Source organism: Salvia hispanica, chromosome 1 (assembly GCF_029641045.1).
Source record: "Salvia hispanica isolate PSC_SH4W2 chromosome 1, Shi_PSC_v1, whole genome shotgun sequence".
Classification (NCBI taxonomy): Eukaryota; Viridiplantae; Streptophyta; class Magnoliopsida; order Lamiales; family Lamiaceae; genus Salvia; species Salvia hispanica.
Genome location: NC_142692.1, coordinates 21,746,651 through 21,759,369, shown reverse-complemented (window position 1 = coordinate 21,759,369; position 12,719 = coordinate 21,746,651). Strand labels below are relative to the sequence as shown.

Sequence of the window (12,719 nt, the reverse complement as noted above, 5' to 3'; positions counted from 1 at the left end):
ATGACCCGTTCTTAGTCTTCCCTCAAAAGTCTTCTACCATACGACATTGATAGCTACCTCTACCTTAAATAGCTGCTAGTGGCCTGGTTTGTTAAGAATTTGAAGTTTAGTACGTATGTCAAAATATTCCAGCGATATATTACTCCGATATATATAAAACGCGATCTTGTTATTTCACTTCTCGTGATTGTAATTTACTTTGATTTTTAATTGCAAAGTCTTGTCTTAGTCTTGTTTTTTTCAAAAGAACAACTTGTGATTTAAAAACTAGACTGGATTTAGAGCATCCACGCACAGTAGTGGACTAGCACCTGCCGTAGCCGTCGGCTAGCGGCTAGGGCGGGCGGCTAGTCCACTATTGCAACCCAGCTAGCTGCTAGGACGAGACCGAGGCGGACGAGAGGTCGAGCACTGACGATAGGCGTTAGCAGATAGCTCACCGCCTATTGTGCAGCAAGAGATCGGATAATGCCTATAATTGAATTTTTTTTATTATATCAAATCTATATATATGACTCGTTGCACTTCATTTTATGCAAACCACTTGTTTTAATGAGTATCTTTTCCTCTTCTCTCATTGCACATTGATATTGTTTTTATTTTGTTTGAATGTTTGTTTTATTGTTGTATTTATTTTCCCAAAATTGTAATACAACGAAGTTTTTCGAATTAGTAAAACTATGTTTTCTTTCCCCGGTTTATATTTTGTTGTTGTTTTTAGATTTTTTTTTAATTTATTTTAGATGGGACATTGACTAGACTGTTGCTTAATTAGGCTGTGATAAGGGCATGATGACGTGACTATTGCTAGCGCAATCCTATTGTGGATGCTTGCGCATGACTCGCACGCCTACCTACTTGCTCAAAGTCGACTTTATATATTATCGTTAATTATACTCCAAAATTACCAATTTGAATTTGAAGCATAGTAGCAAACATGCTCCCACTCCTCCTCCTCAGCTGGCTTCTCTTGAGTGGCCTAACCTCAACAACAGCAACACACGCCGCCACCGTCGTAGTAGACACATACAACATCACCAAAGCCGCGACTATCACGAAACCCGGCTGCCCCAGCAAGTGCGGCAACCTGACCGTCCCCTACCCTTTCGGCATCGGCATGGACTCCGGCTGCGGCCTCAACAGAGACTTCGAGCTCAACTGCACCACCGCCTTCGGCGCCCCAAGAGCCCTAAACGGCGACATCACATTCTTCGACATCTCCGACGACCGCTGCCGCATCTCCAACGTGGTCGCCCGGAAATGCTACGACAAATCTGGGTCGCTGACGCAATCAAACCGCGCCTCCTCGGACATCAGGGGGGGCCCCATGAGCTACTCCCCGCTGAACAAGTTCACGGTGATCGGGTGCGACGACTTCGCCCTGGTGGACGGGGAAGGCAGCCGCAACTTCACCAGCATCACGCTCTGTATGACGCTCTGCTCCAGAGCGGACGAACTGATCGGAGGCTTGTGCTCCGGCATCGGCTGCTGCCAGACTTCGCTGCCGAATGGGCTCCAGTACTATGAGACAGAACTCGCCAGCTTGAACAACCACACTAATATCTCTGATTTCGGGCCGTGCAGCTACGCCTTCTTCGGGGAGGAGAACCGCTTCGAGTTTCGCGGCGCAGAGGACCTTTCCGATCCCAATTTCATGCAGCGGGTCAGGGAGAATGTCCCCATCGTCCTGGATTGGGCCATTGGGAATAGCACCTGCGACCAAGCTGCGGCAGCGGCTGACTACGCTTGCAAGGCTAATAGTGCTTGCGTTGATTCCACCACCGGCTTGGGAGGCTATCGTTGCCGGTGTGGTTCCGGCTATGAAGGAAACCCCTATTTGGATCCAGGCTGCATAGGTATGCTTTTTTTATTATTAAAAACTATTGCAAATAAATCACAAATAATAGCTAAATTCTAGTTTGTTCTATATTTCTTACTATAAAACATCATTTTTCTGGTTCCAGCATTTCTTAATCATTCCATGCGTCATTTTTCCGATGAAACCTATGATCATGTGACAAACAAAGTTATAATTGTGAAAGGTGGTTGTCACCTCATCGCGGGTTTCATCAGAAAAAGGATAGATTTACTATTTCAGTTTTGAAAAGTACTCCCTCCGTCCCGATTAATGTCACGCTTTGACCGGACACGAGTTTTAAGAAATGTAAAGAAAAGTTGGTTGAAAAAGTTAGTGGAGTGTGAGACCTATTTTTTATATTGGTTTTATAATAAAATGTGAGTGAATTAAGTTAGTAGAATGTGGGACCTACTTATTATTATGGTAAAAATGAAATGTAACTCTTAATTGGAGACGAACCGAAATGAAAAAGTGTGACTCTTAATCAGGGACAGAGGGAGTATATGATAAATCAAAATTTGACTATTCTTAGTGATTTATTTGGAAATTAATATGCCCTTAAAAATGGGTTAATTATTAAATTTTGTGGTCTGTAGATATTGATGAATGTGCAACGGGGCTCAACGATTGTATTATTAAAAAAGGTTGCTCGAACAAACAGGGGGGTTACGATTGTGTTTGTCCTAAAGAGCATAGTGGAGATGGCAGAAAGAATGGAAAAGGTTGCATTGATAATAGCTCATCAAATCGAGGGATCAAAATTGTCTTAGGTAATTTTCACGATTACACATCTCATTTTTTACTACAATTACTGATGAAGTATGTGTCGATTTTGGAGATGATTGCCAATGTTTTGTAGATCTCGTATTATATTTATACTACTATAATTGTTGAAGAAGTACGTATAGGTTTAGGCATTTGGATCCCGATGATAGCCAAGCACACCGCGAAGTGCTTAGTGCTTAAGTACGGTACTGCAGTTACCCTAAGCACGTTTTCTTATGCGTGAGTGCGTGCACAAGCACAAATAAGACAACCAATGGCTGCAAACCATGTGACATTTCTCTCTATTTTTATGATTTCAACTTCTTTTCCTTTTAACTCTAGAATAAATTTTTTTCTCTCTTTTTTCAATTACTATTATTTTAAATTTATGTCTTTTTTATTTAAGTATTTTGCATTTAAATTACATATTTTTAAGTATCTTTAATTTATGTATTTTTCGAAATGTGTTTACACTAGTGTATTTTTAATTATGTGGCTATTAATTAAAATTATATTCTCTCCTCGTCCATAAAAAATTGTCAATCATTTCTATTTTCATTCGTCCCTAAAAATTTGTCACATTTCACTATTACCATTTTTTGTAATATACCTCACATTATTTTATTATAAAACTAATATATAAAAATATGACCTACATTCTACTAACTTTTTCCAATTTCTATTACATATCTTAAAATTCGTGCTCGGTCAAAATATGACAAAATTTAAGGGACGAAGAGGGTACATTTTTTTTGCTATGTATTTGGATTTATATATTTGTATCATGTATTTCTTTTGATTTGATTTATGAATTTTACATAATGTATTTAACTTATATAGGCGTACTATTTTTCTAATATAATTATGTAATTTTAGTTTTTATTAACAGAGTCCTAATATTTTTGTAATAATAAAGAAAAAATAAATAAATGTGAAAGATTTTAAATGCTTTAAATTAAGGGCAATTTGACAAGGCAGATAACTTCTCTATTTTAGAGTTATCTTATTTAAAATAATTTAAAATATATTTTTGTCATGTTTTGTTTCTATCTTCTTCTATGACTATGATGCATAAAATTCAAATGAGCACAATGGATAATTAAGTATATTTACATAATTACATTAAATACATTTGAGGAAATAATGATTAATATAGGAGTAGTTGATAGAAACATGTTCTTTATAAAATTGAATCAATGCTCAGGCTGCCCTTACAATTCTGTACGAATTTGCTCGTTGTTTGTTACTACCTCCGTTCCTGAAAGTTTGACACAATTTATCATTTCGATCCGTCCCTGAAAGTTTGACCACTTCATTTATTACCATTTTTTGTAGTGGACTTCATATTCCACTAACTCATTCGTACTCACATTTTATTATAAAATTAATATTTTAAAATTTTGACCAACGTCTCACCAACTTTTTCAATTCATTTTCCATCACATTTCTTAAAACTCGTGTCGGGTCAAAGTGTGTCAATATTTGGGGGACGGAGGTAGTATGTTTTTTGGATGAAAAAATTTGATGATCACTTGTACTCCCTCCGTTCCATAGTAATAGAGTCATTTTGCCATTTTTGTACGTTCTATAGTAATAGAGTCATTTCCCTTATTAGTAAAGTCAACACATTTTTCCACATTTACTTTACTCTTACTTTTTTTTCTCTCTCCATCTCTCTACCTTTTTTATTTTCCACTCTACTCTCCCTTTATTTAACTCGCCTAACACAACTTTTCTTAATTTTCGTGCCGAAAAGGAACGTCTCCATTGCTATGTAACGGAGGGAGTATATTTTTTCATCATATTGTGATCTTATTGGAGATAATTTAACAATGCAGGTGCCGGATTGAGTTTCTTAGCCGTAATTATTGTCGCAACATTGATATATTTCAGCCTCAAGAAAAGAAAATTGATAAAACTAAGAGAGAAATTCTTCCAACAAAACGGCGGTATGCTTCTGAAACAGCAATTCTCATCCACCGAAGAAGGTAACTCCATGGAATCCACAAAGATATTCACGGCGGAGCAGCTCGAGAAAGCCACCAACAACTACGCCGATGACAGCATCCTAGGCCGAGGAGGCTACGGCACGGTCTACAAAGGCATCATGCCCAACAACACCATTGTCGCGATCAAAAAGTCAATAGTGATGGACGCTAGCCAGATCGAGCAGTTCATCAATGAAGTCGTGATACTGACTCAGATCAACCACAGAAATGTGGTCAAACTGTTGGGGTGTTGTCTGGAAGCTGAGGTGCCACTTTTGGTCTATGAGTATGTCTCCCACGGCACGCTCTACGAACATATCAACACGGCCGGGGCCGCTTGGCTGTCCTGGGAGAACCGCCTGAGGATCGCGTCAGAGGCCGCAGGCGCCTTGTCGTACCTCCACTCGGCGGCCAACATCCCAATCATCCATAGAGATGTCAAGTCCGCCAACATCTTGCTCGACGAGCATTTCACTGCCAAGATATCGGATTTCGGGGCCTCAAGGCTTATTTCCCTGGACCAGACAAAAGTGACAACACTGGTCCAAGGAACTTTAGGCTACCTGGACCCTGAGTATTTCCACTCAAGCCAACTAACAGAAAAGAGCGATGTTTATAGTTTTGGAGTCGTTCTGGCAGAGCTGATGACGGGGAAAAAGCCCATCGACATGGAGAGGAGCCTCGAGACGCGTAATTTAACGACGTACTTCTGCATGTCGGTTAAGGAGAACAAATTGTTCCCGATACTGGAGCCGAGAGTGGTGAGGGTCGGATCGTTGGAGCAGCTGCAGGCGATGGCACAGCTGGTGAAGCGGTGCCTGAACTTGAACGGCGAAGACAGGCCGACGATGAAGGAGGTGGCGATGGAGCTCGAAGGATTGAGGAAGTTCAACAAACATCCATGGGCGAATCAAGGTGCAGACGAGGAGGAATCGGTCGGATTGATGAATCAGAACGACGTCGCAGCGGCTGCCGATCTCTATAGTGTTCGGATTGAATCGGGGGGAGATCTCTACACTGCGCCGATCAGCTCTGGGGATTTAACCGGCCAATACAGTTTGAACAGTGATCAGTCCCAACATTTTCCCTCACATGAAGAATAACCCTCGTTGATCAAGTGCTTGAAATTTCGATGCAAGTCACCAATATCCAGATCCGTCCAAGCGACTCGTTTTTTGGTTATTATTTAATAGAAGTCGTCGATGAGTTCTCATCCTTTTTAATAGTAACTGGAATTATTACGTACTGTGTGATCTTGTTGTTACTAAATTAGCGTTTATTTTTATAAACTGTTTGAACATCATCAAAATTATAAAAATGGTATGGTACAAAGTTCACAACAATCCATTTATTTAAGTCGTGATCTTTTTTGTTTCACAACTAAACTCTAATTATGGAAGATATTTTGTGACCTCTTCGTTATTATTGCTTCTTTAACAATTATTATTCCATTCGTCCCTCTATAATTGAGTCGCACTTCTTTTTGAGTTGTACCACTAGGTCATTGTTTTGGCAAAAGAGGAAGCATATTTCTTCTCTTCTCTCTTAACATTTTTCTTTTTCTACTTTATTCTTATTTTACTTACTTGACTTTTAAATAATTTCCTAAATCCGGGTTAAAAATATATGCATATATACTACTACAACTATATAGAAGGACAGAGGGAGTACAATTTCCAAATGCTAGTTAAAGATTTTCTTTTCGGAGGAAGATAGTTTAGGAGGTGGCCCATTAAATAAGTAGAATTAGTTATTCAAGTACTCCCCATTAAATGACAACTTCGTACTGAATTAGTTTGGTTGGTGATGAATTTTCTCTGTTAGATATATTCCCCCGTCCCAGATTAAGAGTTACTTTTTGTCATAAAAGTCCGTCTCAGTCTAAAAGTCACTTTTAGAATTTTTTATATTTGTTCATACAATTTACTCCATTCTTCATCAATATTACATCAAAATACCATTATGTACATTAAAATAAACCAAAACAAAAATCAAAAGGGACCCACCTTCAACCAACTCTACCATCTCACTTCATTTATTACACACTCCACTATCTCACTTCATTTATTACACACTCTACCATCTCACTTCATTTATTACACACTTCTTACACACTTCACCATCTAACTTCATTTATTATACACTTCAACTATTTCTTAAAATCCGAGCCATAACAATAAGTGACTCTGAATGTGGAACGGAGGAAGTATTAAATATGCCCTGTTACTACAATTGGTCGAACCTCATAGCTAAGAATAATATGCTATCCAATTCCAATTAAAGAGAACTACTATTATCTCGATCTAATTGGTTTCTCTTATAGTATCTGCGACATTATAATTTTGGGACTAAGTACTCCCTTCGTTCCATAATAATAGAGTCATTTTGTCATTTTGGTACGTTCCATAGTAATAGAGTCATTCCCTTTTTAGTAAAAGTCAACACACTACTTTACTCTCTCTTACTTTTTTCTTTTTCATCTCTCTACCTTTTTCATTTTCCACTTTATTCTCCCTTTACTAAACTCACCTAACACAATTTTTTAATTTCCGTGCCGCCGAAAAGAAACGCCTCAATTGCTATGGAATGGAGGGAGTAACAGTTTTGCGACTCTTAACCGTCACTATTACATCTTTCCACATATTGACTTGACTTCACAATTCGGTATAGGTACATTCTGCATGAATGTAAGAGGAATATATAAAGCCGGTATAATAAGAGCAGGGGTGGGAATACAGATATCGGGTATTGGATATACCCGTACCCGACCCGATATCCGCCGGATTTTGGATACCCAATATCCAATTTTATGGGATTGGGTATTGAAATGTAAGATAAATCGGGTATTGGATAACCTGAATGGATATTGGGTATTACCCGAATATCCAATTTATTATTTTAAGCATATTTCAAATTAAGTTTAGTCATTTTGCATTAAATAATCTTATACTTTAAATAAAAGTGATCCATTTTTTTTATTTTATACTACAAAATAAATGAAACATTAAAGACATTAGTCAATTTAGATATTTCAATATTTCCATTGATATATAAAATTCAATTTTTTTATTAGTTATTAACATATGTAAAGAGTCGGGTATTTGGGTACCCGATATGTCGGGTATGGATACCCGGGATGGGTATTGGAGTACCCGAAAATATATCGGAGCGGGTTTTGGATAGACATTTTAATGATTTTAGGGTTTGGATACCCGATATTTTCAGGTCGGATATCCACGGATACCCATATTCTCACCCCTAAATAAGAGTATAAATCTTTCAACTTTATTTAAAGAAGTAAACTATGTACTAGTAGTAGTACTATGTATTAGTAGAAGACAACTCAATTTCGAAGGATTATGACCCGGTCTTAGTCTTCCCTCAAAGTCTTCTATTCCATAAGACAAATTGATAGCCACCTCCGTTTCTTAAATACTCCTTCCGTCCCAAGATAAGCGATTCACGTTCCTTTTTGGGACGTTCCAAGATAAGTGAGTCATTTCCTTTTTTGTCATTTTCTCTCTTACTTTTTCTCTCTATTTTATTAATTATCTTACTTTATTCACTTTCCACTTTACTAGCAAAACCCCATTTTCTTAAACCCCTAGCCGAAAAGTTTTGGCTCATTTATCTTGGGACGGAGGGAGTAGCTGCTAGTGGCCCATGGATTGTTGAATATAGTACTCCCTCCGACCTTTATAATTCGTCACTATTTGACCGGGTACGAATTTTAAGAATGTAATAGAAAGTGAGTTGAAAAAGTTAGTGATACCTGGGTTGAAAATGAATTAGTGGGATGTAGGGCTCATTACCAAAAATGGTAAAAGTGAAAGGTGATAAATTTTTAAAGACATATGAAAATGAAAATAAGTAACAAATATTCAGAGAAAAAGGGATTAGTAGTGTTTTACTTTTCTTGATTATATTTCAAATACTATGATTTACTTTGATTTGTATATGCAAAGACTTGTCCTAGTCTTGTTTTTTTAAAAAGAACAACTTGTGTTTTAAACTAGGCTGGATTTTCGCATAACTCGCACGTTACCTATTAGCTCAAAGTCAACTTACGACTTTATATATAATCGTTAATTATACCCCAAAATTAACAATTTGAAACACACCAGCAAACATGCTCCCACTCCTCCTCCTCTTCCTCTTAACCAGCCTAACACACGCCGCCACCGTCGTAGTAGACACACACAACATCACGAAAGGCGCGACCATCACGAAACCCGGCTGCCACAGCAAGTGCGGCAACCTGACCGTCCCCTACCCTTTCGGCATCGGCCTCGACTCCGGCTGCGGCCTCAACAGAGACTTCGAGCTCAACTGCACCACCGCCTTCGGCGCCCCACGCCTCCTCTACGGCAACATCCCCTTCTTCGACATCTCTGACGACCGCTGCCGCATCTCCAACGTGGTCGCCCGGAAATGCTACGACAGAGCAGGGTCGCCGACGCAGCAAAACATCGCCTCCTCCGACATCAGGGAGACGCCCCTGAGCTACTCCCCGCTCAACAAGTTCACGGTGATCGGTTGCGACGACGTCGCCCTGGTCACCGGGGAAGGCAGCCGCAACTTCACCAGCGGCTGCGTCACGGTCTGCTCCAGAGCGGAGGACGTGATCGGAGGCTCGTGCTCCGGCATCGGCTGCTGCCAGATTTCGCTGCCAAATGGGCTCCAGTACTATGAGACTACTATCGACAGCTTGAGCAACCACACTAATATCTCTGATTTCGGGCAATGCAGCTACTCCTTCTTCGGGGAGGAGAACCGCTTCAAGTTTCGCGGCGCAGCGGACCTTTCCGATCCCAATTTTATGCAGCGGGTCAAGGATACGGTCCCAATCGTCTTGGATTGGGCTATTGGGAATGCCACCTGCGACCAAGCTGCGGCGGCGGCTGACTACGCTTGCAAGGCTAACAGTGCTTGCGTTGATTCCACCACCAGCTTGGGAGGATACCGTTGCCGGTGTGATTCCGGCTATGAAGGGAACCCCTATTTGGATCCAGGCTGCATAGGTATGCTTTTTTCATTATTGAAAAAAATGAGCAAATATAAAACTAAAATGATAAATCATCAAGTTTCGAATTTTACAATTATTCCATACATCATTTTTCTAATGAAACTCACCATGATGTGACAATTAGATTTATCTACGTGGGCTAAACAACGGTAACACATAGCGACTTCGTGTGACTTAACTGATGGTGGGATAACTGCGAAATCTATCTGGTAGTCACATCATCATGGTTTTCAAACAATGTAGGAGATAATTGCAAAATTCTGAAACTTAGTGATTTACTATTCCAGTTTTGAAAAGTATGGGATAAATTAGAGTTTGACTAATTTTAGTGATTTATTTGGCAACTAATATGCCCTTAAAAATGGGTTAGTTATTAAATTTTCTGGTTTGTATTTATTTAATATAATGTGTTTTAATTTGTAGATGTTGATGAATGCGCAATGGGGCTTGACGATTGTGTTAAAAAAGGTTGCTTGAACAAACCAGGGGGTTACGATTGTTTTTGTCCTAAAGGGCATAGTGGGGATGGCCGAAAGAATGGTAAAGGTTGCATGGGTAATAGCTCATCAAATCGAAGCATCAAAATTGTCTTAGGTAATTTTCACGATTTCACATCTCATATTTTATAATTATTGATGAAGTATGTGTCAGATTTTAGAGATGCTTGCTAGTCTATGTAGATCTTAATATTTTTTTTTAATTTCAACTTTTTACCTTCTAATTCTAGAATCATTTTTTCTGTATTTTTCAATTGATATTTCAAATTTATGTCTTTTTTTACTTAAGTATTTTGTATTTAAATTATATAATTTCAGATATACACATTTAAAATTTAAATTATGCATTTTTCGAAATGTATTTACATTAGGATATTTACATTAGGACATTTTTTTAGCAATGTATTCAAATTATACATATTTGATTTATGTATTTCTTTTAATTTAAATTGTCAATTTTATATATGTATTTAGGTTACGTAGTAGTTTTCATTATATTTTTCTAATTTAATTATGTAATTTTAGTTTTTAGTAACAGAGTCCTAACATTTTTGTAATCTGATATTTAAAATAGAAATTATGTATAATAAAGAAATAAAAATAAATATGAAAGACGTTAAATGCTTTAAATAAGGGCAACTTGATAAGGTAGATAAATTCTCCATTTTAGACTTATCTTAATTAAAATGATTTAATATGTATTTTTGTCATGTCTTATCTATCTTCTTCTATGACTATGATGCATAAAATTCAAATGACCACTTTGGATAATTAAGTATATTTACATTAAGGAAATAGTGATTCAGATATAGTTGATAGAAACATGTTCTTTATAAAATTGAATCATTGCTCTGGCTGCTCAAAATTAAAATTTTGTATGAATTTGCTTTTGGATGGAATTTTTTTTATGATTACTTGTGTTTTTTTTTCTATCATATTGTGATCTTATTGGAGTTGTTTAATAATGCAGGTGCCGGATTGAGTTTCTTAGCCGTAATTATTGTCGCAACATTGATATATTTCAGCCTCAAGAAAAGAAAATTGATAAAACTAAGAGAGAAATTCTTCCAACAAAACGGCGGTATGCTTCTGAAACAGCAATTCTCATCCACCGAAGAAGGTAACTCCATGGAATCCACAAAGATATTCACGGCGGAGCAGCTCGAGAAAGCCACCAACAACTACGCCGACGACCGCATCCTAGGCCGAGGAGGCTACGGCACCGTCTACAAAGGCATCCTGCCCAACAACACCATCGTCGCAATCAAAAAGTCGCGAGTGATGGATGCTAGCCAAATTGAGCAGTTCATCAATGAAGTCGTGATATTGACACAGATCAATCACAGGAATGTGGTCAAACTGTTGGGATGTTGTCTGGAGGCCGAGGTGCCACTTTTGGTCTACGAGTATGTCTCCCATGGCACGCTCTACGAGCACATCAACAAGGCCGGGGCCGCCTGGCTGTCCTGGGAGAGCCGCCTGAGGATTGCGTCAGAGGCAGCAGGCGCCCTGTCGTACCTCCACTCGGCGGCCAACATCCCGATCATCCATAGGGATGTCAAGTCCGCTAACATCTTGCTTGACGAGCATTTCACTGCCAAGATCTCGGATTTCGGGGCCTCAAGGCTTATTTCCCTGGACCAGACAGAAGTGACCACACTGGTCCAGGGAACTTTAGGCTACCTGGACCCTGAGTATTTCCACTCGAGCCAGCTAACAGAAAAGAGCGATGTTTATAGTTTTGGAGTCGTTCTGGCAGAGCTGATGACCGGGAAGAAGCCCATCGACATGGAGAGGAGCCTCGAGACGCGCAATTTAACCACGTATTTCTGCATGTCGGTGAAGGAGAACAAACTGTTCCCGATACTGGAGCCGAGAGTGGTGAGGGAGGGATCGTTGGAGCAGCTGCAGGCGATGGCACAGCTGGTGAAGCGGTGCCTGAACTTGAACGGCGAAGACAGGCCGACGATGAAGGAGGTGGCGATGGAGCTCGAAGGATTGAGGAAGTTCAACAAACATCCATGGGCGAATCAAGGTGCAGACGAGGAGGAATCGGTCGGATTGATGAATCAGAACGACGTCGCAGCGGCTGCCGATCTCTATAGTGTTCGGATTGAATCGGGGGGAGATCTCTACACTGCGCCGATCAGCTCTGGAGATATGACCGGCCAATATAGTTTGAACAGTGATCAGAGTCCCAACATTTTCCCTCACGTGAAGAATAACCCTCGTTGATCAAGTGTTTTCGGTTCCTCAATGCACATTCGAACTCCACATTAGTATGATATCATCACAATCTTCTAATTCTGCAATCTGGGATGATTTGAAACCCAATAGAACCAATGCAATATTGGTGGATAAATTACAATGTAAATCACCCATCTTCAATTTCCAAGTTCAATCTCAGTTTCAGTTTTTTGCTAAGTGACTAATAAATTCTCAAGTTATCTAATTTTTTACAATTGGGGTTCTCCCATTTTTCTAGTAATCGATAAAGTAACATGGACGTCGGCATTAATTGAGTATAACTTATGCAATACTCATTTATATCTCTAATTCAAATACTAATTAATAGTATTAATTTA

At 39.1% G+C, this 12,719-nt stretch overlaps 2 protein-coding genes across 2 annotated transcripts; both read left to right on the top strand.

The window, feature by feature from the left end:
• Positions 1-937: 937 nt before the first annotated feature.
• LOC125221898 (putative wall-associated receptor kinase-like 16) lies at positions 938-5,921 on the top strand. Its single transcript, XM_048124222.2, has 3 exons — positions 938-1,856; positions 2,455-2,628; positions 4,462-5,921. Exons 1-3 carry the CDS (start codon positions 938-940, stop codon positions 5,712-5,714), a joined length of 2,346 nt encoding a protein of 781 aa, XP_047980179.2. The 3' UTR covers positions 5,715-5,921.
• Positions 5,922-8,735: 2,814 nt separating this feature from the next.
• On the top strand, positions 8,736-12,558 carry LOC125221034 (wall-associated receptor kinase 2-like). Its single transcript, XM_089063230.1, has 3 exons — positions 8,736-9,632; positions 10,061-10,231; positions 11,105-12,558. Exons 1-3 carry the CDS (start codon positions 8,741-8,743, stop codon positions 12,367-12,369), a joined length of 2,328 nt encoding a protein of 775 aa, XP_088919356.1. The 5' UTR covers positions 8,736-8,740; the 3' UTR covers positions 12,370-12,558.
• Positions 12,559-12,719: the final 161 nt, after the last annotated feature.